General features: G+C 38.8%; 1 protein-coding gene across 1 annotated transcript in view; it reads left to right on the top strand.

Moving 5' to 3' along the window:
- Positions 1-12,738, top strand: part of LOC126253046 (high affinity cationic amino acid transporter 1-like) — a 177,528-nt gene that overhangs the window by 75,910 nt on the left and 88,880 nt on the right. Inside the window, exon 4 of the mRNA XM_049954122.1 lies at positions 2,952-3,107. Within this exon, the coding sequence (XP_049810079.1) occupies positions 2,952-3,107 (156 nt within the window). The remainder of the gene's footprint in view (positions 1-2,951; positions 3,108-12,738) is intronic.

Raw genomic sequence — 12,738 nt, 5'->3', positions numbered from 1 at the left:
AGAAAGCAGGATTAGTACACAAAATCTGGCATTGATTTCCAATGTGAGTGAAACTATAATCCATGATATTCAGAAAAACAAAGACAAAGTAATGCAGTTTGATAGCAGTCTGACTCTTAAAAGGTTAGTCAAATTGGAAAATTATGAAAACGTGCACTTACACCAAAAGGCTTAAAGCTATGTTGGAATGGTTTCAACAGAAACTAGCAGAGGGCATACAAGTAGCTGGCCCAATATTTACCAAACAGGCCCAGTTGTGCTTCAAAACCTTGAGGATCAAAGTAGATTTTAATGCATCTTCTGGCTAGTTAAGAAGATTTAAACAGCATCATGGTATCCAGAGAGTGCCATCTGAGGAGAAAAGTTAAGTAGGGATAATAAGGTTGCTTTTGAATTTTGTAATGATTTCCAGGGGTTTATTTCATGAGTAAATTTGGTGCTGGAGCAAATATACAATGCAACGAAACTGGGTTGTTTTGGAAGTGCTTACCATCAACCACTTTAGCTTTTGAGACAGTGTGTAGCACACCTACGTCTACATTACATTCACATATGGAGTGAAGGGAGCATGATCATTTGAGTGCCTCTGTGCATGCAGTAATTACTCTAAACTTATCCTCATGATCCCTAAGTGATTAATATCTAGGGGGTTGTACTATATTCCTAGAGTAATCATTTACAGCTGGTTCTTGAAACTTTGTTAATAGACTTCCTAGAGATAGTTTATGTCTATCTTAAAGACTTTCAGTTTAGTTACTTAAGCATTTCTGTGACACTCTCCCATGGATTAAACAAACATGTGACCATTTGCACTGCCCTTCTCTGTACATTCTCAATATCCTCTGTTAGTCCTCTTTGGTATGGGTCCCACACACTTGAGCAATATTCTAGAACAAGTCGCACAAGTGATTTGTAAGCAATCTCCTTTATAGACTGATTGCACTTCCCCAGTATTCTCCCAATAAACCAAAGTCTACCACCTGCTTTACCCATCACTGAACCTATGTGTTGATTCCATTTCATATCCCTACAAAGTGTAACAAACAGGTATTTGTATGAATTGGCCGATTCCACCAGTGACTCATTGATATTATAGTCATAGGATACTACATATTTTCGTTTTGTGAAGTGCAACATTTTCCATTTCTTAACATTTGAAGCAAGTTGCAAATTTCTGCATCATGTTGAAAGCTTATCGAGGTCTGACTGAATATTTATGCAGCTTCTTTCAGATAATACTTCACAGAAGATAAATGCATCATCTGTGAAAAGCCTGATTTTACCACTAACATTGTCTCGAAGGTCATTAGTATGCAACATGAACAGCAAGGGTCCCAACAAATTTCCCTGGGCCACACCCAAAGTTACTTCTACATCTGACAATGACTATCCAGCCAAGATAACATTCTGTGTCCTCCCTACCAAAATGTCCTCAATCCAGTCACAAATTTCACTTGATACCCAGTATGATCTTACTTTTGATAATAAGCATAGGTGTGGCACTGAGTCAAATGATTTTTGGAAATCAAGATATACTGCATCTACCTGGTTGCCTTGATCCAAAGCTTTAATTACTTCATGTGAGAAAAGTGCTCCTGGTTATAAATCTAGCAAGAAAAGAATAACCTTGTTAATGGTATGGGACCACACAAAGTTAAGTTGGTTTAATAGGTGAAGTTAAAAACTTGTGCTGTTACAAAGGAAATGAAATACATAATTTACCTGTCTATTAGTTGCACAACAATGGTCCATTGATGGACTGCATAATATTTCAAACATGGTTCCACATTTTATTTGTGCCACAGGTGCAAGGATATTTAATGTTGTAGGGTCTACTCACAAGGGCTGTATTGTTGCTGGACACTGCACCATTGCATCTGAATGACAATGTTCTGAAATTGGATGGATGATGTTTGTATAATATTTACCCCCTAATGTGATAGCTTAATCTAGCCAATGGATCAACATGCCATTGCTGCCATGAAGAAAATTTATAGAGGAAGTTTACTACAAGAAATTATTGATAAGGACAGCAATCCTCAAACACTTTGGAAACAAATAACTGTACTAGATATAATTTATAAAGCATTGAAGGAGAAGATAAAACTATCATAGACAAGTCATGAAAAAACATTAATCCTAAAATTGATGAAATTAGTAATTCTAATGATGATGAAGATGCTCATTAGCAATGTTAGCACATTTTGAAAAGTACTCCACAATATGCAACTGATGACAAGGAAAATATTTTTGAATGGTTTGACGTTGAATGCACAGAGCCATACTTAAAGTGATCACACCTATGCATAGTAGGGCTATATATTTTTTATCATTTGTTGTCATGCAACTAGTAAGAATTTCTGTCTGTAGTAGATGGTACTTAATTTTTAATTGGTGAAGCTTATATGCCTCTCACTTTAGATTATTTTGGATCCACATTCCAACAAATTTTGTGTTGTTTACAGTTCACAATTGTTTACCGGATAGCACTATGGTAGAGCTTCAATGGCATATCCTATATGCAGTGTATAAATGTCTCTTCTGCACATTTGATAAGGCTGTTTCTGGACAACCAGTGAGTGTTGTGTGACATAGCTAAATTGATTTCATTTTCCACTTTGCTTATGGTCTGAACTCTTATCAGAATTTTTGTGCAGTCCTATGACAAAAAAAAGTCTTGTAATATACACCCCATAAAGTATAAACATATGGAAAGTGAAATTGCCAATTAAAGTATGCCTTGTAAATGTGGTGCTGTGCAGTTTACAAATATTAAAAATATATTGACATTAGCTGCCCAATAGAGTACATATTTTTATAGTATTATCAGAATGGTATCAGACACAGGCCAGTCGTCAACAGCATCTGCGTTACAGTAAACAAAATATGACATATTTCAAAAGCTCGTAGAATAGTTTTTCATGTTATCATTCCCCTTTTCATTTTTACAGGTGCAGCTAGTGTAGCCAGAGGTCTCACAGGATACATTGACTCATTAGTAAATAATGCCATTTCAAATGCTTCCAGACAAGCCATGCCAATTGATGTTGACTTTTTATCTGATTATCCAGATTTTTTGGCATTTGGAATAACTTTTCTCCTCACAAGTAAGATTTTTGTTTATGTGTTTAATACTGATGACCACATTTAGTTAAAATGCCTTAATGAACTTGACATTTAAATGAATCAAAATGAAAATTACTATCTTGTAGTTCATATAGAGTGATGCAACCATAGGATAACTGGAACTCTAGACATTTTACACAGTTTACAGATAGCAAAAAGTGAATTAAGTTATTCTTTGAATTCTGTTATATGAGGATGAAAGGCAAATTGAAGTGAAACTGCGAGTTTTATACATTACATTAAGCTTTGTAGATTATTTATTTATTAATTTCTTCAGCAATTTGATGTATTTCAATTGACTAGACACAGAGGTGTGTGTTTTGGTGTCTGTGTGGTTGTAAGTGTGAATGTGTGTACTAGTGTCAGAAAAAGAGCTCATGCTTGAAAGCTAGTGTGAATGCCAATAGGTGATGGATGATAATCGCTTAGTGGCATCTGAAGTCATTGGGGACCAAACAGGAAACTTGCATGTGTAGAAAAGCATTTACGTTCAGATGAAAGTAGAGCTATTTTTAGTGCCCTTCTGCTGGGAGCCAAATACAGACTTTTTTCTGTATGTGAACTATGGGCAATGCACCGCATCAGAGGTTACTGTTTCTCCTGTTTCAATTTAAAGGCAACCAGTGCGGGATTCCAGGCAGTACTTCACTGAAATCTTGCACCCCTGTTGATTAGAGTATATGTCATACAGATATCTAAGGCTCTTTGAATACCACAATACCAGAATGAAACAATGGAAAGTCCAGGAGGAATGTAACAATATTATTGTTTCATCAAGAATTCTTTCAATCGTCGAAGACTTGCCACCAAAATGCAACAGGAAGATCATTGTGGTGGGTGCCTCTGCATGTTTATTCATGTCCATACAATAAACTCAGTTTGATCTGAATGCATTATGTATCTGTTTATCAAAATAAGTATTCTATTAGTACACTGTTCACAGAAGTTACAGCTCATATGACAAGCTGTTTGGATCTGAGACCACATGCGTTCTATGTACTAGGAAGCACAAGACACTACCTCACTTGACAGGATGACAGTTATTGTACTGCATACCATCTTTTTCTACTTGCACCATGAACTGAATATATGGGTAGGGCAAGTTCAAATGCTGGAGAAACATAGGTGTTGTTTCTACTCCAAGGAGCCAAACAACAAATGTTTGTCATCATATTGCCAGAGACAGGAAGGCTTGGGAGTTTACTGACCATAATGTATTTTCCTCAAAGTCTTCCACAAAATAGTTGGGCCTCTAAGGGAGACAGAAGAACTCTCATAGCGTCATCCTTTTTCTCAAACTTACTGCTAATAAGTTCTAAAGAGGCCCATAGAGGCATTTCTGCAACTAAGTATATAACATCAAAGCACCCCAAAAATCCAGTATTTGTAATTTAAGCATCTTTATGTAACCTATGAAGTCCTCTCAGTTCCATAAATGATGGTCACATTTACCTATGAGAAGTCCCAACAGTGAAGTAAGATGATTAACTAAAAAACAAGAGGTAAGCACTCAAATGGTACTTGCAGTGGGCTGACAGGGGACCCATCCATGTGAATATTTGGTAGGTCATACAGTCTTGGGTGAAATGTAGCCTGTTGACTTTTGCTGTCTCTGCTTTGTTATTGCTCATGTAAAAACTAATATATGAGATAAAATATGTTGCTTTGAAAAGAGCCCTGAAATACTTTTTAGGGATGCTGTGCTGTGACTTTCTTTGGATCATTAATTTTCAACAAAACAAAATTTATTATGTTATTATTATTCTGGATCTGGCTTTCTATAAAAGGAACATTGTTTCATTACTGTTACTTGCTATAAAGTTCAACAAATCTTCCTTACTTTACAGTTACTGAAAAAGTTACTGAAAATTATTTCGTTATCAATACTGATGTTACAGTACGCAAAGTTTGTTCAACATCAAAATTTTGCAGTGGATTTTTGTTAACAGTAAAACACCAATAAGTACCACTACTAACACAAGAACATGAGACTATTATCAGAGAAAAAATGTTTTACTATAATGTTTGCCAGACCAGAACTACACACAGCAAGATTTCTTTTATGTCATGAAGGTAAATTATCTTTTTGCACTGTTAATATCATCTGCAGCCCGCATCCACCTGTAAAACACATCATAAAATCTGCTGATCTGCCTTGGAATTCCAAAAGCTGAAAGAAATAATTTTAGTTCACTATTACCTGTCCGCTTCTTTTCGGTATGATTGGTTTTATTTAATGCAGTTGGAATGTGCCGCGGCAGCGGCTCATTCGTTCGTAGCACAGCTCGGCACCACGAATAATATTTAAATAGTTGAAAATGTCTTAAAAGATGGAATAAAATACCAGGCAAGCTTATTTCAAATCATAATGCAAGTTTTCACAAAGTAACTCTATTCAAAACATTTAAACAAATTAAATTATTACACACCTTTACAAATCGATGCCTAATGGCGTCCTTCTCTCAATCTTGACAAAAGAATGCTACACAAGCATACAATATAGCATCACAGGCTCTTCCTACTCACGTAACTCGAAAAATACGACAGAGACATTAATGCTTGGTCACTACTATTTATACGGTTCATCTTTGTTTGATATTTAATAAGTATCGTCTGTGGCGCTTTCAGTACTCGCCGACACAGATATTATCTTTAAAAAAAATCGGTACATAATTCTATACAAGTATAAAACATGACACATAATGGTTTCTCTTTATTACATAAAGTTCACACAATCATTGTCCATGCAGTTACAATCATCCAGTTCAATTATTCTTTTCTTTTTTTTTTTTACCACATATAATATGTGTTTTGCCAGGAGACGTTACATGGCACAGGCCCTTGGTGAAGATGAAGGTTGCTGAAATGGAACTCATCTGGTGGAGCTCTATAGATTTTCTCTGTTCCTCATCAGTAGGATCATCTCTTAGCTTGTGATGTGCAGAGCCATCAAGCAATGCATCTATATTGCCGTTTCGGTTCATGAGAGAAGGGTGGCAATGTTCCCCTTGTCAGCAGGTAAAATTATGTCATTTTCTTTTGTCAAATCTCACAGAGATTTGTTTTCTGCCCAATTTATATTGAACTTTTTAGACAAAGCCCAGGTTAAAATTTCTTCTACAGCTTCCCTGGGAAGTTTGATTCCCTGTTCTAAACCAGCTAACTTAGGTGTCAGTGAAAAGTTCATACCTTTCTCGAGAACCAAGATCCCTGTAATGATCAGAATTTCACCCATGAGTTTAAACAAAATACATCATTGTGTTACAAATTCTTGTGTTTAGGCTTTGAGATAGGTGTATTTTGCCATTAATAAACCTTTGCTAGCATCCAGGTAGATCTATATATCCAGTACCAGTATAAAACTGAAAGGTTCAGTGAGATTTTCAGATATGGTTACAATAATTTCATGGGCACTATATGCAATTCCTTTCGCATATACTGTATGCACCCTCTCATAATGACTGCACTTGCCCACTGTTTAATTCTAACAGTGGCCTCTTCCTTCTCTGTGCAATACATTGGTGACACGTTTATGGCTTGGCCCCACAAAATACACTCCTGGAAATGGAAAAAAGAACACATTGACACCGGTGTGTCAGACCCACCACACTTGCTCCGGACACTGCGAGAGGGCTGTACAAGCAATGATCACACGCACGGCACAGCAGACACACCAGGAACCGTGGTGTTGGCTGTCGAATGGCGCTAGCTGCGCAGCATTTGTGCACCACCGCCGTCAGTGTCAGCCAGTTTGCCGTGGCATACGGAGCTCCATCGCAGTCTTTAACACTGGTAGCATGCCGCGACAGCGTGGACGTGGACCGTATGTGCAGTTGACGGACTTTGAGCGAGGGCGTATAGTGGGCATGCGGGAGGCCGGGTGGACGTACCGCCGAATTGCTCAACACGTGGGGCATGGGGTCTCCACAGTACATCGATGTTGTCGCCAGTGGTCGGCGGAAGGTGCACGTGCCCGTCGACCTGGGACCGGACCGCAGCGACGCACGGATGCACGCCAAGACCGTAGGATCCTACGCAGTGCCGTAGGGGACTGCACCGCCACTTCCCAGCAAATTAGGGACACTGTTGCTCCTGGGGTATCGGTGAGGACCATTTGCAACCGTCTCCATGAAGCTGGGCTACGGTCCCGCACACCGTTAGGCCATCTTCCGCTCACGCCCCAACATCGTGCAGCCCGCCTCCAGTGGTGTCGCGACAGGCGTGAATGGAGGGACGAATGGAGACTTGTCGTCTTCAGCGATGAGAGTCGCTTCTGCCTTGGTGTCAATGATGGTTATATGCGTGTTTGGCGCCGTGCAGGTGAGCGCCACAATCAGGACTGCATACGACCGAGGCACACAGGGCCAACACCCGGCATCATGGTGTGGGGAGCGATCTCCTACACTGGCCGTACACCACTGGTGATCATCGAGGGGACACTGAATAGTGCACGTTACATCCAAACCATCATCGAACCCATCGTTCTACCATTCCTAGACCGGCAAGGGAACTTGCTGTTCCAACAGGACAATGCACGTCCGCATGTATCCCGTGCCACCCATCGTGCTCTAAAAGGTGTAAGTCAACTACCCTGGCCAGCAAGATCTCCGGATCTGTCCCCCATTGAGCATGTTTGGGACTGGATGAAGCGTCGTCTCATGCGGTCTGCACGTCCAGCACGAACGCTGGTCCAACTGAGGCGCCAGGTGGAAATGGCATGGCAAGCCATTCCACAGGACTACATCCAGCATCTCTATGATCGTCTCCATGGGAGAATAGCAGCCTGCATTGCTGCGAAAGGTGGATATACACTGTACTAGTGCCGACATTGTGCATGCTCTGTTGCCTGTGTCTATGTGCCTGTGGTTCTGTCAGTGTGATCATGTGATGTATCTGACCCCAGGAATGTGTCAATAAAGTTTCCCCTTCCTGAGACAATGAATTCAGGGTGTTCTTATTTCAATTTCCAGGAGTGTAGATACACTGCCTGTGTTTCTCCAACATTAGACCTGTCGCCAATGGAATGTTCAGTTCACAATGCAAGTGGAAAAAGCTTCCTAAATGGTATCATTAAAAAAGAAAGTCGATTGAGTACTGGGATGCAATGCCAACCACAATCCTACTCTTGCTGAGTTATTTTTGCAGACCTAAAACTGTCACACTGTATCATGTCTCCCATCAGGAGGTGTGCAGGACTATATTTAAACTGTCTGCTGTCTGTTTTCACACTCCTGATCCTGAGTGCCAATGAATTATTAATCTCTTTGGCTCAAGTGAAACTACCAATAACAGGGGCCTAATATTTAAATCCCCAGAATAAGCACAATTTATTACTAAATTGATATTGTCGCTAATTGAGCCTGGTATTTGCATCTTGATGTATACTAGAATCATTTCTTCTATATGTGAATCTAAAATTCAACTCCTTGAACTTTATGGCTCTTTCCAGGAATAGATATTTTGCTACACTCCTAATTATTTTTCTGCATCAAATGAAACTGTTCTACATATTAAACTTCAAGACAGTAATCAAACAACAATACTTAACTTGGATACTTGTAAACTGCTGATGTGAATGAAGAGAACTGGTGTTACATTTTAAATTTGTTTTGACATTTTCATAATTCACTTAATATGCCATATATTTTCCCAGTCTGTGGTTAAATATCTCAGTCATTAACAATTTACTTTAAAGTAGTCTGGCTTGGTGCAACATAGAGTATACACCAGTCCTCAGATTATGCAATGCTACTGTAGCACACAACACAAAAGAATTCTGAACAGTTACTTGTTAATGGAGCCAAACATGAGACTGCAGAGAATACAATAACTGGGAAGTGACAGTGGGGGGTGATATCAAGCCAGTAGCAGTGTTTCAACCCATCATAGCATACCTACATGTAGTGTAACCAAGAGTGTAGTCCACTATATCCAACTGTTAGATGTGATCCAGTAGGATGGTAGTTGACAGCAAGACAAAGAGTGATGATTCCATAGTTAGTCTTACAATGTACATTTACTGTAGCATCACCACAGAAAGTAAAGTGTCCCACAAGACAGTAATAACAGAAAGGATTATCCTTGATCACAGGTAGGAGTAACTCAAATCCCAAATCTTCGTACATCTGCCCTTGTAATAGGCGGTTACAAGAACTTCGGCTGTTTATTATGAAATGAAAATTAAAACATCTGCAGCTGTCTCTTTTGCATTTAATTTATTTAAGCAAACACTTTCAGTGTTCCATTGTCCCAGCTTCATGCTCTTTACCAATGTAAAAAGTGGTTGTAAATAAATTCAATGTGAAAGAGATGGCTGCAGGTGTTTTGATGTTCATTTCAAAATCCAAATAGACAATGGTTCAGTAATCACCTCATACATAGTAACACTGAGACCCCTTGGAAGATATAAGGTAGCTGCTGTGGGGGACAGCAGAGCTAGTCCCTGATAACAGCTCTGTAGTTGTTCTACATCTACATCTGCCTGGATACTCTGCAAATCACATTTAAGTGCCTGGCAGAGGTTTCATCACACCACTTTCATAATTCTCTATTATTCCAACCTTGTATAGCACACAGAAAGAATGAACACCTATATCTTTCCATACGAGCTCCGATTTCTCTTTATTTTATTGTGCTGATCATTTCACTCCCTATGTAGGTCGATGTCATTAAAATATTTTCGTGTGCCCACCCCAAATCCTGTATCATTTCAGTGACAGTCTCCCCCCTATTTCATGATAAGACAAAATGTGCTGCCCTTCTTTGAACTTTTTTGATGTACTAGAGATGCACACACTTTATTCAATATGTAAGCATCACCACAGATATTTAGATTTAGGTTGTGATGTGTTCGATATGCCTGCCATCATTGGCGATGATGTGGCGCAGATTAATAGTGAAATTTTGCATGACCCACAGAAGTATCAGAACATCGATGCTGTCGATGACCCTATGAATGACTGTTTTCAGCTTGGCAATGGTTTCAGGGTTATTGCTGTAAACCTTGTCTTTAATATAGCCCCACAAAAAGGAGTTGCATGTATTCAGATCCACAGAATATGGCGACCAATTGAGGCCAATGCCAGTGGCCTCTGGGTACCCCAGAGCCAGAACACAATCCCCAAAGTGCTCCTCCAGGTCATCAAACACTCTGCTGCTTCAATGTGGTTGAGCTCTGCCTTGCATGAATCACATCTTGTCAAAATCATGGTCAATTTGTGTAATGGGGATGAAATCATCTTCCAAAACCTTCATGTACTGTTCAATAGTCACCATGCCATCAATGAATGTCACACTGTGACTGGGCATTGCACACCATGTAGTCACCCGTTGAAGGTGAAGAGACTTCTCAATCATGAAATGTGGATTCTCAGTCCCCCAAATGCGTCAGTTTTGCTTATTGAAGAACCCATCCAAATGAAAGTGGGCTTCATTGCTAAACCAAGCCACACAATGTGCTTACTTGTTCACATCATGCCCCGCAGCCAACCAACTGTTCAGAAGTTACGATTATTTTCTTTCATATAGTTCAAAAATTGTCGCCCTGTAATTGCATTACTGGTAATACACTTATCCCACTGAGAAATAAAATGCCACCCTTAATAATGAAAGTCTAATACTTTTTTTGTTATATGTTGTGTCTGACTACCAAGAACATAGGTGGAATATACATTGGCCATCTGACAGCCTCCAAAGGACTCTCACACAAACAGCTTCTGAAAGAAATAATGCAGACAGACAGCTCTATGTCTCATGTGCCATTTCCTTTCATATAAAATGAAACAACTGAATACATTATTGAATTTGAGATTTGCAAAATAACAATTAAAAGTAACGAGATAATTTTATATGTATCAAGAAATAGGCCATATATTGTCTTATGAGTTCTGATATATAATTAAGAAAAATGTACATAGTTCCATTCATAATTCCAACGAACATGAAGTACAATAATATAAATTATATTTTAGTTAATTACAATCCAGTTGCTTTGAATAAAATATTGCAAACAGTATTTTGGTTTGCTCTCAGGTAGAGCTATCATTTTAGATGATCATAATGAATAAACATTGTAGCTTTTCAGAAAGAGGGAAGAGGTAAATTTTCAAGAATATGTGGTGCAATATGACTGCACAGATCATATCACAGAAATTCAAAGTTGGTTAATTAGCAAATGCCTTATTCCCCTTAGTAGCTGATACATATCAGGTAGTATATTAATTTGAAATTTAATCTGAGATGATAAACTTATTTGTATTAATTTTTAAATGGCTGTTTACTACTGGCACTCGGTATAGACAAACAGTATAAAGTCCAGAAAGTTAAAAATTCAAGATAAAATGACCTCTTCAGGGGATGTTAACATGAGGAAGTAATTTCAGATAGGGATGGGAAGGTATCCCATTTCAGAGACAAGATGGAAAACTGTTTTCGGTTGCCTAGAGAACCATGGTTGTACACAAGCATGCACCTCTTCATCCAAAGCAAATCAGTGACCACAAATGTCTTATTTCAGAGCTCCAAAAATATGGAAATCATATGGGGAGGATGTGTAAGGACTTCACAGTGGAACTTCTACAGCATTCTTGATACAACCTTGGTGACATCACGGACCATAGAGTGCACGTCATTTATGTTGGCGGCCGAGTTTAGGTGCGTTCTGCGCATCTGACATCACAAAACACAGTCAGCCAATGAACAGAGAATGACGTTGCCAGATCTCGACTGCAGTGCAGAGCACGGACGAGTGTCTTCAGTTTTAGAAACGTTCAGTCATAAATAAAGTAATAGAACAAAAGCAATGTCTTGATAGCAGACTTTCTTTTATAGAAAGTATGGAAAAAGCATTCTTTATACCAATTGCTTCATATTCTATTAATTAATTAAACCAAACAAGCAACAAGCCTCCTAATTCAGGCGATAGCAAGGAAAGATGTTTGTATCAATCTCACGAACCGTTTTTTGCAATAGAGAACAGTGGTAATTGTTTATTTGCTATTGTAATTCGACGAAGCATGAGTAATTCAGTCATGCCAACAGTGTTTGTCGTATTTTGCGTGATGTGTTAGTCCTCATGGAGTTACAATGCCAAACGAGCTGCGTTAGCGTAACGGTTAAGGTATTGGGTTAAGAAGTGAATGGTTTAGAGTTCAAACCTTGTGCGATGCTTAATATTTTCTTTATTTTAAAACATTATCGAAGTGTCTTACGTCACGAATTTTATTCGTTTGAATGCAATTTTTTGAAATTTCTAGTGCTTTGTCTCTTCATTAACCCTTTTGCTGCTGCAGACACGTGCTCCCTGCATTCCGCACTGTGCACGATTTTGTCATCATTGCACTGCTCGCCTGTGCAGACACATAGTGTTCCCACTGCTTTGACACTCTTATCATTCGGTTTCACAAAAACAATATGGCCACAAAATTTGATTTTTACACATCTTCTTGACTGATACCTTCCCCCCATAAATGACTTAATTTTGTTTCGATGTTCAACGCAGTTATTGTGCAGCATTAAATGTAGTAAACCATTGCACAAAATTTTGAAGAGTTTGCCGAGGTAAAAGTCCATAGCGTATACTTTCCGTATGGCCGATTTTAATTGCAACAATGT

This window comes from Schistocerca nitens, chromosome 4 (assembly GCF_023898315.1).
Source record: "Schistocerca nitens isolate TAMUIC-IGC-003100 chromosome 4, iqSchNite1.1, whole genome shotgun sequence".
In the NCBI taxonomy this organism is placed as follows: domain Eukaryota; kingdom Metazoa; phylum Arthropoda; class Insecta; order Orthoptera; family Acrididae; genus Schistocerca; species Schistocerca nitens.
The sequence above is the reverse complement of the archived record's forward strand: the minus strand, read 5'-3'. Positions and strand labels throughout refer to the sequence as shown.